The sequence below is a fragment of the Phyllostomus hastatus genome, unplaced genomic scaffold, assembly GCF_019186645.2.
Source record: "Phyllostomus hastatus isolate PE091 unplaced genomic scaffold, TTU_PhHast_1.1 phas_contig_86, whole genome shotgun sequence".
Classification (NCBI taxonomy): Eukaryota; Metazoa; Chordata; class Mammalia; order Chiroptera; family Phyllostomidae; genus Phyllostomus; species Phyllostomus hastatus.
Genome location: NW_025333977.1, coordinates 68546385 through 68561453, shown reverse-complemented (window position 1 = coordinate 68561453; position 15069 = coordinate 68546385). Strand labels below are relative to the sequence as shown.

Here is a 15069-nt window from a genome sequence, read left to right as displayed (position 1 = left end):
TCTCTCTTGTCATTTTCTTCCTTCTTTTATTCCTTAAAATAAAGTGATGTTAGCCCTAGAGTCCTATACTCTGTCTTTTGGGTGGTTTAAAATGCCACCACTGTGTAAGGGCTCAGTGCAATGACTGGTAGGCATGCATCATCCAGCCACACCACAAGGCTGACAGCGGCCCACCCACCCCAGGCACACACCAGATTCACCAAGCCATGGGCTGGTAAAATGCAGATCTAGGAAGGAACCAAAAATTCTGCAGCCATTACTTTATGAATAAGACCATCTACATGAACTCCTCTGGCTTCTAATTAAGGGAGAAATCAGCAGAAGCCAGGCATTTTCTCTTACTTTCTGTATATGTAGAGACAGAAACATCATACTGTTATGATCCTTAAAAGTAAATACCCAAATTAATAAAGTCTCAGCTGACAAACTGGGTCTTTTCTAGCCTGTAAAACAGATACAAGCTGGTGGTAGGTGAGAATGTTGGTAAAAGCCCTGCAAAAGACAGCCCCAGGACTCAGGGACAGCATGTTGAACTGGGGACAGGAAAGTGAACTCCAGTTCTGGCCTGGCCTCCACCTAGCTGCAGTTTGCATGCCAGCTAGGCAGCAATGTGAGCACAGAGCTGGGGACCAGTGAACTTCTGTTTCCCTGAATCAGATGAGAGCAAGTGAAGGCCAAAGGTAGCTGAAAGGAAATGGGAGGGAACGGAGGAAGCCAGTAAGAGATAGACTATAGAGAAAGCATCCTCTGGAATTGGCACACAATCAGCCATTCTGGCCCAGGCTGTGACCTAAATTCTTTTTCTCTCAGGCAGGATTAATCCACATATTTTCTAAAGTGCAGAGTTGGATTTGGAAGCACCAACACTCGAGCTTCACCATGAGCTCTATGGCCTAATGCGAGTTCTCCAAAAATTTCTGGATTTACATAGTTCACCTCTTAGGAATTTATTGTAAAAAATGAATAACAATTCAGGTATTTTTAACCATGGTAACAAAAACTTTGCAAGAAACCTAGTAAACTAGACATCAGTTTCCAAATATATCAGAGACTTTATTTCCTATAACCAAAATGTGGTAGTATATATGGATAATTGCTCTCCTCACATTTGTCCCCAAATCTTAGCACCTAGCTAAAAAGTCAGGGGTGATGAGCCAGCAGACTGGAAGTTTAGCCACAGCTCAAACACATTTCTCACCCAGGAGTCTGGGTTCTGGATGTCAAGCACACTCCATGTGGGGGCAGTGAGGTACAGCTTATTAGGATGTAGAGAAGGAAGTCTGGGGTCCAGATATTGAACATATATGCCAAACCACATATGCCAACATGGTTTTCAAATTACTTTACCTGGCATATACTGGGCATTCAATAAATGTTAGTTAAATGAAATAATAGCTGCACAACTCAACAGCTGTCTTCTGCAGGGAGAAAGTTGAGAGACTGTCTAGCATAGGGTCAGCAAACTTTTTGTCAAGAGTCAGACAGTAACTATTTTCAGCTTTGTGGGCCATAGGTCTGTGTCACAACTACTCAACTCTGCCACATTGTGAAATCAAGCTATGTTTTGTAAATAAAGAAATCTTTATTTACAAAAGTAAAGAGTGAGCTGGATTTGGCCTGTGGGCTGAGGTTATGTGATCCTCCGATCTAGTGCATGCTTGCTGCATCTCTGAAATCAGACTTCAAGTTGCTTATAATATGTAGAACACATCAGCAGAAACCATGAAAAAAGAGATGCTGGAACAATGGCCTACCTAAAGTCCCAACCTCTTGGTACTTTCTAACTTTAAAATGGAGAATATTTATGCATATAGGTATGGAATCCACATAAAGCAGGATCAATATCTGTAATGATGTTATGAAATAAGACACTCAGCTCAAGATGGTTTAAAGATTTCTGTGGTTTATGGAATCACTGCAAAATTTTTACAGAGGTCCAAGTAATCAAAGGTGGATATTTTTGAAGCCTTAGAATCTTTCTTCTCTAGTCTTCCAAGAGCACAACCTTAAGAGACTTAAGACCATGAAGAACAAGTCCTATAAATCCTCAATGCTTCTTTATCAACTAATTTTTTTAATAAAGTATCTGGGCTGAAAACTTCAGCATGGAAAACTGTAGAAAATGCACGTGAGATGGATAGTAAAGATAAACATTCTGGGCAACATGTCAAAAGTTGAATAAGGAATTAGGTGACACAGAAATGCTGTCTCATTAAGACTTAATGGAGGATAGAGGTGAGTATGGATGAGAGAGTGGGCCACAGAAGAAAATAAACTAAATGTGAATACTTGCATTTCTGTAAACAGATCAAAACTATGCAGAATCAAAGAAAGGTAAACTCATATAAATCTATAACCTGGAGAAAATATATATTTAAACTTTCTTTTTCTTATCAATTTTTCAAAACATTATTCCCTCGGCTAATAGTCTGAGAACTACTAAATTTTCCTTTCAAAGGTGCTAAATAATGTCAACTGTGATTCCCAATTTTTATACAACTTACTTCTTTTCTTGCCCTATTGCACTGGCTACCCACTCCCTTACTACTTTTGATAGATGTGGTATAAATAGGAATCCTTGCTTGTATTCTTGATGTTAGGAGAAAAATATTTCGACTTTCACTGTTAAGTATGATGTTAACTGTAAGTTTTCCATGGATGCCCTTTATCAGTGAGGAAAATTTTTTCTAGTTCTAGTTTTCTGAGAATTCATCATGAATAAATTTTGAATTTTGTCTAATGGTTGTTTTTTGTATTTATTGAGATGATCATATGATTTTTCTCCTTTGCTCTGTTAATTTGGTAAACTGCACTAATTTGTTTGACTGTTGAACCAACCTTGTACTCTTGTGGTAAGCATCACTTGGTTATGTACTATTGTGGCTGACAAGGAAATGTACCACCCAGTGAGGTTAGCACAGTTGAATACTATATGCTAACCTCACTCCCCATAGGTGGGGAGCAAGTGTTTCCCTGAAGGGAAATCCTAATAGACAGACTTTAGAACATAGAATAGGTGCAACACAGGTTTGTTGGGGATGGAGGTGGAGGAAGGGTAGGGCAAGAGTGAGCTCAGCTTTGTTTACCTGTGCCCACCAGCCCCTTTCTACCAGCAACCAACTAATTAAATCGAAGAAACCCTGACTAGGGGTCATCCAAGGGTAATTAGATTAGTTATTTTTACATAGTTGACTTCATCTACAAAAGAGGGTAAATATATATCAGTTTGTGTTACAAGTGGCACTGAAAAAATGTTTATATTGCTGATAAACTAAAATATAATGACTCTCTATTTCCCTCTGAAGAACAATTAGTATTTTCCTAGTGAGAATCAATGCTTGATCGTATTGAAGGCTTCTGAAGGCTTTCAAGTTTGATCATAGCTACTTGTTCTTTCATTTGCTTTGTTGACATAAATACTTTCATCTATTTTTACTTAGACAAACTTGAGGGAATTACTTTGAATATTAAGAATATTGGCTCTGTTTAGAACCAGATTGTTTATGTCAATTTGAGAAACTATGCATTGCCTAATCCCACAGTTGGGAAAAATTAAAGGAGCAGTTGAACACAAATAGATACCAGAATCCTTTCTTACTTTTTATGACTCAGGAATTTATAGAAGGTGTCTCATTCCTTGGTTTGAAGGGAAGCAAATTCCTAGAACTTCAGACATTGTAACAATCTAGTACAAAAAATGCATTCTAAAACAAAACTGAATGATTTCACACTGAAATAGTTTCAGGTATGATTCACATCTTTTTCTCATTCAAAAACCATCATGGGTTGATTAAATATATATCATTAAGTATATTCTAATTTTTATGCTTTTTTTATACAAACACAAATTTTATGGTATTTAAAAAATATTGAAAGGGAATAATGCAATCCTATATTAAGTCCCTGAAACTATCATTTACCCACTTAGTGAGCTGGGTGTTAGACCTTCTATCGGACAGTTGTCCTGGTTATCTGTGTGACCCCCACTCCCAGAGAAGAGACTGGGCTAGGGCAGTGGCGCTTCATTAAGCTGAATGATATGGAAATATTAATATGACTATAATGAGGGTGATCAACTGCCAATTCTTATTCTTATTTAAATACTATATTCCAGATTTCTAACTGATTTAGGTCTTTTAAAAAGTTATAATCATATTCGTGACATTATAACCTTGAAAGCCAAATGATTTCAGTCTCAAAGACCAAGGTTCTGTATGGAAAGTGTTTTGAAATTAAGGAAGACAGCTACTTTGATATTTTAATTCAATAATTTATATGTACAATCAGGATCTTTTAAAGAATCAAGATTATGTGTGGTAGCTTATTTAGTGGACTGGATTTAGAAAAATGATAAATCCTTCTTTAAGATTTATTTACAGAGACATTTGAAGCTTTGATATTTGGAATGCATCACAATTTTCAATTTGTTATGTTAAGAACTTCCAATACTGGTAAAAAAAAAAACCTGAAGTGAGAATTCAACAAAATTATAAAAATTGAATGAAAAATCATAGTGTTGGTAACATCAAAAGGAAATAAATTTGTGATCATTACCTGTTCCCATTCCATTCCCTTTGGGCATCCCACTGGGTCTGGGTCTACCAGGTCTTGTAGTTGTCTTATTCAGAACTATAATAGAGTGAGAAGAAAATAGTTCAGACATTTTCTTGTGAAAATTTGCAGCCATGGAAAACAAAACTTCCCAGAGAATTGTAAATCATTTAACCAGGCAATAAAATAATGTCTTACTAAAGAGTATTCAAAATATAAAAACCACAATTCTGGTATAAAAATCATAGGCTTGAACTTGGAAATAGAGACATGAGTCTGTACTCTGATCTGATCACTTGACTTGGAAAAAAATAACTGGCAAAGGAATTTATATTCCTAAATGGGAAATATCTTGCTTCAATTATAAGCACTAGATCCATTCCAAAATGGGAATGAAGAACAATCAGGACTACCTATGGTAATCAAAAACCAAAACTTGAAGTGTATTTATTTGTCAAGGCCTAAATTCGTAACTCATAAATTGATGGTCCTTTTGAATGAATTTCTAGGTACAGATGGTCCTTGATAATTCTGGCAGAAGCTATCACTGAACCCAGAGCTGTAATAAAATTATTGGAGTCTCCCTTCTGCTCTGCTGACAGCCATAGCATTACTACAACTTTAAGAGGTCACCTATCTTATAAAACTCTTTAAGGAAAAGCACTAACTGTACTTGTGGTTAAGAGAGCAAAGACTGGAGCCTGATTGCTTGACTTTGAGTCTGCTTTCTAGCTTTTCTCATGTCTCCCTTAACTCTGCCTAACAGGACACATGGCAAGCACTCAGTCAATGTTAGCCATTATTGCTACTATTTATTATTTTGTAGAAGCATTTAATATAACCAGCTTTCAACAGCTATCATGATACAAAAGTCACATGGAGATATATTTGTTTATAAAAGACTTCTGTGCCTAACTATCTTTAGGATTTGGAGGATACTCCAAAACTTATGGGCTTTCCATAAATCAAAGGATAGAAATAGTTATTTGTTTTTTCTTCCATGTGCCTGGAGAGATATCAACCAAGAACATTAATTTATAAGCCAGATTCATCATTTAGAACTTCAAGAAGACTTTTATAAACACAGTGGGGAGAGGGCAGAAAAATCCAGTCTTTGGTCCAACTTATGCTTTAGCATAGAAGTGATTTACATGGACCAAATCAACCCCTTTAGCTAACTCTTCCCAAACAAGCTCCAGTAAGGGAAATACTAGAACCTTTGGAGAACTTAGTAAATTTAAAGTATTTTCCAGTGTGTAATTATCATTTTATTTTTGCTATTTATAACCTGTAAAATGAGTCTGCTTTTTATTTTTTTCACATTTTTTTATTGTTGTTCAAATACAGTTGTCTTCATTTTCCCCCCACCACTACCCCCCACCCCAGCCATCCTCACAATTCACCCTTGATGCTACCCACCTTTGGCTTTGTCCATGTTTCCTTTATACATGTTTCTGATAACCCTTCCCCCTTTCCCCCCCAGTATCCCCTCCCACCTCCCCGCTGTATTTATTTTATTTTTAGACAGAGGGGAAGGGAGGGAGAAAGAGAGGGAAAGAAATATTAAAGTGTGGTTGTCTCTTGTGTGCCCCCTACTGGGGACGCAGCCTGCAACCCAGGCACGTGCCCTGACTGGGAGTTGAACCGGTGACCCTTTGGTTCATAGGCCAGTGCTTAATCCACTGATCCATACCAGCCAGGGATGGGTTTACTTTTTAATCATTATAAGAAATCAAGTAAAAATATTCTCTCAGATATGAGCTTTTTATACTGAACAGACTACCTTTTTTTAAAAGATAAATAACATTTGAAAGCAATTAATATGTCACAGAGAATGCTAATGCTTTGTATAAGTGCCATGGAAGACTGAAGGAGTGTGCATGTGTGATTTATACACAAATACTATTTAAAATTTATATTGATGAAGGTCCATAGTGGTCTCTGAATCTCATCCTCCTTAAAAACTTCAGTCAAATCTTTTCAGCTCTGTGGATTCAGCCTTACCTCCTTACTTCCCTGCAAAGATCAGAATTTCTGTATATCTTTTATTTCAATTCAAGTATATAGCTCTTCTGCGGTGTATCTGACTGTTTCAATACATTTTATATCTTCTCAGATGTACTGGTTGTTTAGGTTATCAGAAAAATCACTCACCAGGTCTGGAGTGTGGTCTGTCTGGTACTCTGGGCCTCACAGGAGCCGTGTGCAATCTGTGTGGTGCTGAAACACAGGAAACACTTTGTGTTTAATATCCCATACTCCAAAGCCCACTGCATGGAGGTTTAGAATCCTAGGGACTGACAACTTGCATACTTTGCATGAAAGCACAAAGAATGTTCTGCAACCTCTAATTATGCATCACAACATTGATGCTAAAGGAAAATAAAACAAGTGAAACTATTCATGAGTGGATACTAAAGATACACATTGTCAGAATGAGGTAGGTCATTTCTAATGTGTGTTAAGGGTGTCGTCATTTAGTCCATGTTTTTCAAGGGCATTTATTTTACCAGATGGTTGCTTAACATGGTAAACATTTAAGGCAGCCAACCATCCATCCATCCATTCATTCATCATTTGTGTGTCCATCTACATGCCCATCCATTCATCTATCCATCTATCCACATCATTCAGTTAGGTAGTCACTGTGTAATGTTATTTTGCCAAAAAAGGCAAGTAATTTTAAAGGCAAAATGTAAAATATTTTGAGGTAGGTAAGAAGAAAAGAGTAAAAACATGATGTCTATCAAAATGTATTAACTCATGGACCCTGAAATGAATAGTCAGTACCATTGTTTACAGTCTCAGGATGAGAGAAAATAAGCTCCAGTGTCCTGCCCCATCGAGAGAGGGAGAGCAGGGAGTGAGAACTCCCAGCAGCCCTGGGACCGACGCATCACCTTGTCACTTCCTGCTCCTGTAATTCAGGACCTGGCACAGTGAGGACTCCTACTGAAGCCTTTTTGAACAAATTAAAAAATGAGTGACTCCTGTAAACAGGCAAATTCACGAGAAACTCAGCTAAAATATTCTTGCTTCCTAAGGTTTTAAAGCATGCATTCATCCTGGCATTTGTCCATTCTTCCCTTCCCTCCTCAGCTCCCTCGACACAGCATGCTGCCTTCTTACTCCAACTTTCTTGGTAACACGTTAGCTAGGGATGGAGACACATTTTCTTGCAAACTTGTAAACAAATTACATGTTTACATTGGTTTTGCTCTCACCTTGAGTGGGTATTTATGTAACCATAAATCAGCAATGCCTTACCTAACATTAAAAAAATACACCTGCAAAACAGATTATAATGTAGCTCATTTATAAGCTTCCAGTGATGAGCAGATTTTTGCCATACTTCTAGCCAAAAACAGCAGACACATACTGCAATTCTCTGAAGATTCAGTGTGGGCCTTTCAAAGTGGAATAACTAGAGTGAACAGAGATACTGATGTTGTAAAATATAAATTCTCAACACCCTGCATGTGTGATGATGACCAGCCAATGCTTTTCTTTAATTTTCTTTGACAGTAATAGGATTCTCTGTCAAATTAGCATATTTTAGCTTTTCATGTTAATTTCTTCCATATTAGATTGCTTTCACTTAAAGAACTACAACCATCATGTTCTTACTAGTCCCATTTTAGAAAAAAATATAAATTTTAAAACTTTATTCAGAAAAGAGACAGAGCTGAACACAAAAATAATCAGCACTATATTCATTATTTCAAAGCCGCAGGATCAGAATTTTCAAAAATTTTTTCACAATCACTACTTAAATCTAAAAGGAACTTTTATAAAAGAACTGAAATATAATTTAAATTTAGGCCATGAATTACTCATATAGCTCATCACCAGATAACACATAGTCTTGAGAAAGTTACTCTAGAGTTTTAATCATAAACTAAAACAAACAAATGAACAAACAAAATGATGACAAAGGAGCTTTGTGACAATGTAATTATGTAAACATCATCTCCATGTAGTTTTTGATGACCAATAATATAAAACTAATTTTAAAAGATGACTTCACAACTGTTTAAAAAGTCTATGTAAAATGAACGTTAAAAATGTTGTATGATGATAACATCAAAACTAAACAAACAGGGATTATGGGAGAAACACTTTGAATGATGTATGATCTGCCCAGTATAGGGAGAGGGAGAGGGAGAGGGAAAGGGAAGGAGTGTTCAACTTTGCTTGGGTGGGGTAAGTATCAGAGGGCTGCAAGGAGTAAAATAATCAAAATAGTCTCCAAATGCCCCCGGCCACGTGGATTTCTGCTATGGATAGAGATGAGCTAATAATTGGAAAGGTAATAAAGTAAATAATAAAATAAGCATTTAAAACATAATAAAAGTTAAACCAAACAAGTAAAAGTGACAGAAAATTTACAAGAACTGTCCTATGTCATAGTGCTCAGTCACATTTATTTAATAAGTACTGCACTATTTACTATAAAATATACACCATAAAATTAGTTTTCTTTTAGTATCACTTCCTCTTATAATTTTAAATTTCTTCCACTAAATTCTCTCCACTCTCAAATTATAACTGACAGTGAATACATCTGTCTCCCAACTCTTCAAAAAATGTTTGCTTTGGTCTTATGGGCTTCCTTCCCTGTGAAAGAGGCAGAGCTGGGCAAAAGGGGTCAGTTAGAAAAAAAAGAAAGAAAACACAAAGACACTGGAAATCCACAATGATTATAACCCAAACAGGGTAAAAAAATTCTTCTGAGAGAAAGCAGATGAGACAGAGTTTGTGCAGGTGAGTTTACTTCCTGAGGCCACAACAGCAGTATGTCCCTCAAGTTGGGAGACACAGGAAGAAAAAGGAAAAAAAAAGGGAGGGGGGAGGAGGGTAATAAAGATTCCTATTTACCAGATGTAGAAAATTAGGTGAATGAAGGTCAGTTAAGAAATAGCAAAAGAGAGTTTTCATTGTTAGTTATCAGCATCACGAGGTCAACCATACATTCAAAGGCAAAGCTCTGACTAAAAAACTTATTTCCCTACATTCAACTGATAGTCATATGGATATTCATATGTGGCTGCACCTATGAAATGAAAAACATCAAGTAATTCACTGTGATGAGAAATTACATTCTGTATTATTTCCTAATTAAAAATGAAGAAAGAAGAGTTACCGTCCAGAGGTAGAAAAACAGTATTTACCCTGAGTTGTCTTTGCCATTTCAGTTGTTTGTGGAATCTTAGCTGTGAAGTGTTCTTGAGTGGATTGGTCTATTTCTGCCAGGGATTAAAGCACAGTAAGCTTGCTTTAAAGAATTATCATTATGAACATATCAAAAAAAATTCTTTACTGCCCCCAAGCAATAATAAAAGGGTAATTTGAATTTATAAGTGTGCTCAGTACTCATAATAATTCAAAGATAATGGTACATTTTAATAACTCTCACTTATTATATTTTCCCTCTTCCTGCACTAGTTATTTTAATGATCCTTTTTAGGATGTCCAAAGCTTTGAGCTCAGGATCAATGTTTCATGATGCGGGAGGTGGGTATGCTTGGATGTGCCTCTTAGCTGCCTTCATGTCTCGTGCATACCACGTAAATTCCACAAGTTGTTTAGGTGAGCAGGAAAAGAAACAGGTCAGATATAGATGGTATCTACACCATGTAAGAATAAATATTCTTTTATTTTCCTCATGCAAAAACAAAGTTTATGTTTACTGACCTATAGGTACATTTCTTGTGACAAAATAAAAACTAAGCATGGCAACAGGTCCATGCTTAATAGTATCTTGGATTCATTACCACATCACACAGAGACAGAAAATTATGCTGTTCTCTTTGACATATACTGGAGCCAAGGAAATACTTGGTACAAATAATATATTGTCATCTTTTTCTCCTGTTCTACTTTAAAATCTGGATTTGGCTCACAAGAGAGATACTTGAGATAAATAGCAGGTGATGGTTCTTGTGTCAATAAACCAAGATATATTTTTAAAAAGTAGGGAGTAGAAGTTAAATAATTAGCATATCTGGCAGTGGTTCTTGAAAGCACTTTTGACTCCACCATCACAGGGGATGTTGACCCTGTGGGCCTAGACTAAAACAAACAACTACTTGATAATCAGTGTATATTCGCTCAGTTTTCAATTTATTCTCCAAAAAGAATTTTATTTTAAAATGTGATCAGTAACGTCACTTTAGCATATACAAAGAGTGGGTTCTTTTGAAGAGGGATTAAGGGAGAGAAATAAGGCCACTGATTTAAATATGGCCATGTGTGATGTGGCACAGACAGGGCCGAGCAGCCAAAACTCACAAGCTGGGGACGTTTTTCTGGTTCATTCTCAGCCAAGAGTCAGGCAAACTGGGATTTCCTGCCCAACAAACTCCTTGAAACTCTCCCAGGGCCTCCCTAACAACTGTCCTGGCTAATCCATCCTCATTTCTGCAGGTGACCTGCCTGCTCATCAGATTTGTTTGGCCACCAGCCTCTGCCCTGTGCCTCCTTCCCACCAGCCATTAACCTGAAAGGACATTTGCATCTTTAACTTTAACTGTCACTCCACCTCGAAGACCCAGTGTAAATGTCACCTCCTCTGTGAAGCCCTCCCTGATGGCTACAGGTATTGTTCTTGTTCAGTATGTTGCTCATTCCTCTGTCATACTCATTATAAAGTAGAACACTGGGGTGAATCCCAGCAGCTCTGGTAACTGAGTGTGTGGGTTCCAATCTCATGCTGACATTAGCTGTGGACTTGGCCCACATTTCAAATCTCTCCATGACTCAATTCTCTAATCTGTAAAATGAGAGAATTTGGAGAATTAGAAATTTAGAGAATTAGAAAATTAGAGAATTGGAACAAGTAATAGAACCTACCTCACAAAGTTGTTATGTGGCTGAAATTAAGAATTACATGTAGCACGTTGGGTGGCACTCAGGAAGCACCACAGTCACTAAGTTCTGCCTTCGATACATGGTGAGCTCTCAAGTGTAAGGGCCCATTTTAAAACAGTTTTACCTGGAAACTCCCATTGCTGAGCATTATGCTTAGTACCCATAAAATACTAAAAAAATACTAGATTCAATTTTTTTTCCCAATGCAGTTTCAAATACAGAAAAAGCAATAAAAAAAAACAGAGCATTAACACATATTGAGAATATTCTGCTTTTTGGGATACTTAAAATTTTGTCAAGATGCTTTGTAATATTCTCATTTTACCTTAAAAATCACCATAAATATTAGGACAAATACACAATTACTGTAAAAAAATCAAGTGAAATGCAGATTTTGCATAATGGCAAAAAGAGACCCTCAGTTGCTTGGAAACAACCCATGGACACAAGGTACACATGGCTTCTTTAAGGGCAATCCATAAAAAATAGACCCCCATTGGACTGAAATATCAAAACAAAATTTACCCAGAGTGCTTTGTAGCTCCTCTTGACTAGGACTTGGTGAAATCATAGGAATGAGAGGGCTGCCTCGGGTCTCTAAAGGAGCTGCAAAGATAAGCACCAGTTTTCAATCTCTCGATTCAAAAGCCAAGCACCAGACCAGAATATTATATGAGATTCTTTCATTGGAAAGAGAAAATAGAAAACACTGAGTCATGGAGAAGAACGTGAAGTATGCACAGAACCTTCAGGAAAATGACAGGAATACTGGAATAATGGTTCTCAACTGTTTTTTCCACTAGGATAGATAATAAATGGCATTCAATGCTCGACATGCTCCATGACCATACCTGGCAAGATGGTGTGTGGGCCAGACACAGTCCTGAGTCTGTCGGCTGTAGGTCTCCCACCCAAGACAGCACACAGGATTACAAAATGAATGCGAATATCATCGTTGTGTTTGCTATGATCACCTGAAGTCTGCTCAAGTTTATTTTCTAGATGAGATCAAGTGTATTCAGGGTGGCATGGCTGTCGACTCGAGTTTATTTTTTAAAATAAACCATTGGCAAATTTCAGTATTTTGACCAATATGAATGATAATGACTTGACAGTACCTTTTACAGCTTGCTAGTATATGATAACAGTACAGCTGAGAACAATTAGACCAGCAGAAAATGTTGACTGGATGGATATGAGAAAGGTGGAATCATTTTGAACACAGATAAATGAGGTAGGTGAGGATGGGCTTGGTGATGAGTGTCTTAAGCTGATCTTCAGAGAAAAGCTTTTACAACAGTGACACCATTACCCTCCTACTTGGGAAAGAGTAAAAATGAGAATGAAGTGATGGAATGATTTTAGAAGAGATGACATTCGATATGATTGTTTGAGAAAGACCTGTAATCCTGATAGTGGCAAAAGAAACAATTAGAGCTGGTCAACATGGGAAAACCATTACCTATTGTTGCCTCTGGTAGATCAATTCTAAAGGTAACAGGCTGCAGAACTAGGCCAAAAGCAAACCAAAGAAACATATTCGTGAGAATTACTACCTGGTGAAGTAAAAATAGTTTGTGTTTCTACATGCATTCATTTGAACCTTTAAGCATTTTCTAAGAATCATAATAAATATCAGAAAACTCTATATATTAGATGCCACTCAGGAAACTTAGTTTAGTTAAAATATTAAAGTTTGCATTCACTGTCACTTTAATGAAATTTTTGAGTAGGCTCCTCCATGTTTTACTTAAAATTATACCCACAGTTGGAACACAACAATATTTACATTTTGAAAGAAGGTAAAAATGGTTGGCTTAGTTAACAATGATCTCTTTTAATTTTAGCATGATCTCCCATTCAATGAAAACACTTCAGGAAAAAGTAAAGTAATCATCCATTATTCCTAGTGTTAACCAGGGGAAAAATTCAAACAGATTATATGATTGAAACTTCCCCAAAAGAAATGTACACTTTATATCCATAATTTTCTTCAAACTTCTACATCACAATCATTAAAAAATTATTCACTTCAAGAATATTTTTTGAAAAATATACTTCCTAATTGGGAAAATAAAGTAGTTGATTTACCAGGTTCGCTCTGAGAGACTTGGTGGTCTGGTTTATGGGGAAGGAGCACCTCTGGAACTGGAAGGAAAGGTGAGGAAATGTTATATACATACTTTCAAAGTCACACCTGAGTGAAGCAGTCCACAGACACACAATCCTGGAAAGCAAGAATGAAGTAAAGGTACTTTCACAGTGAGTGGCTAAAGAGCAAAGCCGAGAAGACACCGTTCTTTTCAAAAGGGAAAAATGTTTGTGTCTAGGGAAGATTCTAGTGGGAGTAAAACAGCATTGGTCACAGTTCATTGTGAAGGCTCCCTCATTGCAGGGTGGCGGGGAGGAGGAAATTACTAATGTAATTAAACAGAAGGTAGGTCTCCCTCAAGTTGACTTTAAAATAGAAAGTCAGATTTTGTCTGAAGTGGTTAGGTGCTATTTGATACTTGTGCTAAAATTCCACTGATAGCAATAGAACATACGTTATCTTAGATAAAGCATGCAAATGGGCCTACAAATTGATGAAAGTACCAAGAAAGGCAAGGACAGAGTTTTATTCTAAAAGACACTAACAGTTAATATGGGGAGAAAACAGAGCAAAAGAAATCAGCTGCTTAGTAGAAGATACCACAGGAAAAGTTGATGGAGTGTTTGTTACAGAGTAAATCCTAGACAAATGTTGCCATTTTTGTCATTCTTAGTGATGTGGCTTCTAGTATTTAGGTGTCAGGGCCTCCTGACATGTGAGAATATGAAAACAAAGAACAAAATGTCAGCTGAACAATAAGCCTATTCATTTTCAGTCCCTGAAGTCCAGTATATTTTTAATGCCTGTGTCCAGTTCTACTTTGGCAAAATAAAACAGTAAGCTGAGAATTTGATACCTTGAGGCAAATATCAAGGTGATTTGCCTACGGTTAGTACCAGGTTTCTGTGGCAAAGTCTTCTTCCAAGAACAAGACAATGTGCTTCTTTGACTCAGTTTCCCCATAGGGAGGTCCTTCTCAGCCCTACTTTCTTACAGAAAGGTGTTCCTACCACTCTGAACGTTTCATAAATCCCTTTGGTAGGCAGTGTGAATTTCTTGCATTTTACATGAAGCTTGGGAAAAATAATTAGAATTCAGGATAGAACTATGCCTCAGAGAAAGATAAAAAAAAAAACAAACTTTTGCATCAGGTGGCCAACCACCACTTTACCATTAGTATAAATATAGGTTATATAAAACAGACATTCTCATTTTATTGCTTTTGGGGATCATATTAAAGGTACATATCACATCTGTTCTTAGTGTAGGCCACTAAGTACCAGTGAAATTGCAGTCGTGGAATTTGGTACATTGAAAAGAAATGTGACTCAATTAGAACTTCTATGAGGTAAAAGGTTCCAGGGGAACTTAAAAATTTGGACTTTTCTTTTAAAGGAAAAAGATAACTTCAAAAAGATCAGTGGTTGACAACATTAGAGAAAACCCATCACAACAGTGAATATTTCACCTTTGCTGTGTAGTATTTGGGGGAGTTCAAATAGTAAAATATGAGGAATTTCCAGTTTTAAATCAAACTAATTGTTTATCAGGTGGGT

General features: G+C 36.8%; 1 protein-coding gene across 8 annotated transcripts in view; it reads right to left on the bottom strand.

The window, feature by feature from the left end:
• Nucleotides 1-15069, bottom strand: part of LOC123826727 (ABI family member 3 binding protein) — a 243861-nt gene that overhangs the window by 48491 nt on the left and 180301 nt on the right. For all 8 annotated transcript variants that reach the window (XM_045850740.1, XM_045850741.1, XM_045850747.1 and 5 more), the window contains 6 exons: nt 13513-13569; nt 12884-12931; nt 11947-12027; nt 9723-9797; nt 6706-6771; nt 4555-4629 (listed from right to left, as the gene is read on the bottom strand). In XM_045850740.1, the coding sequence (XP_045706696.1) occupies nt 4555-4629; nt 6706-6771; nt 9723-9797; nt 11947-12027; nt 12884-12931; nt 13513-13569 (402 nt within the window). The remainder of the gene's footprint in view (nt 1-4554; nt 4630-6705; nt 6772-9722; nt 9798-11946; nt 12028-12883; nt 12932-13512; nt 13570-15069) is intronic.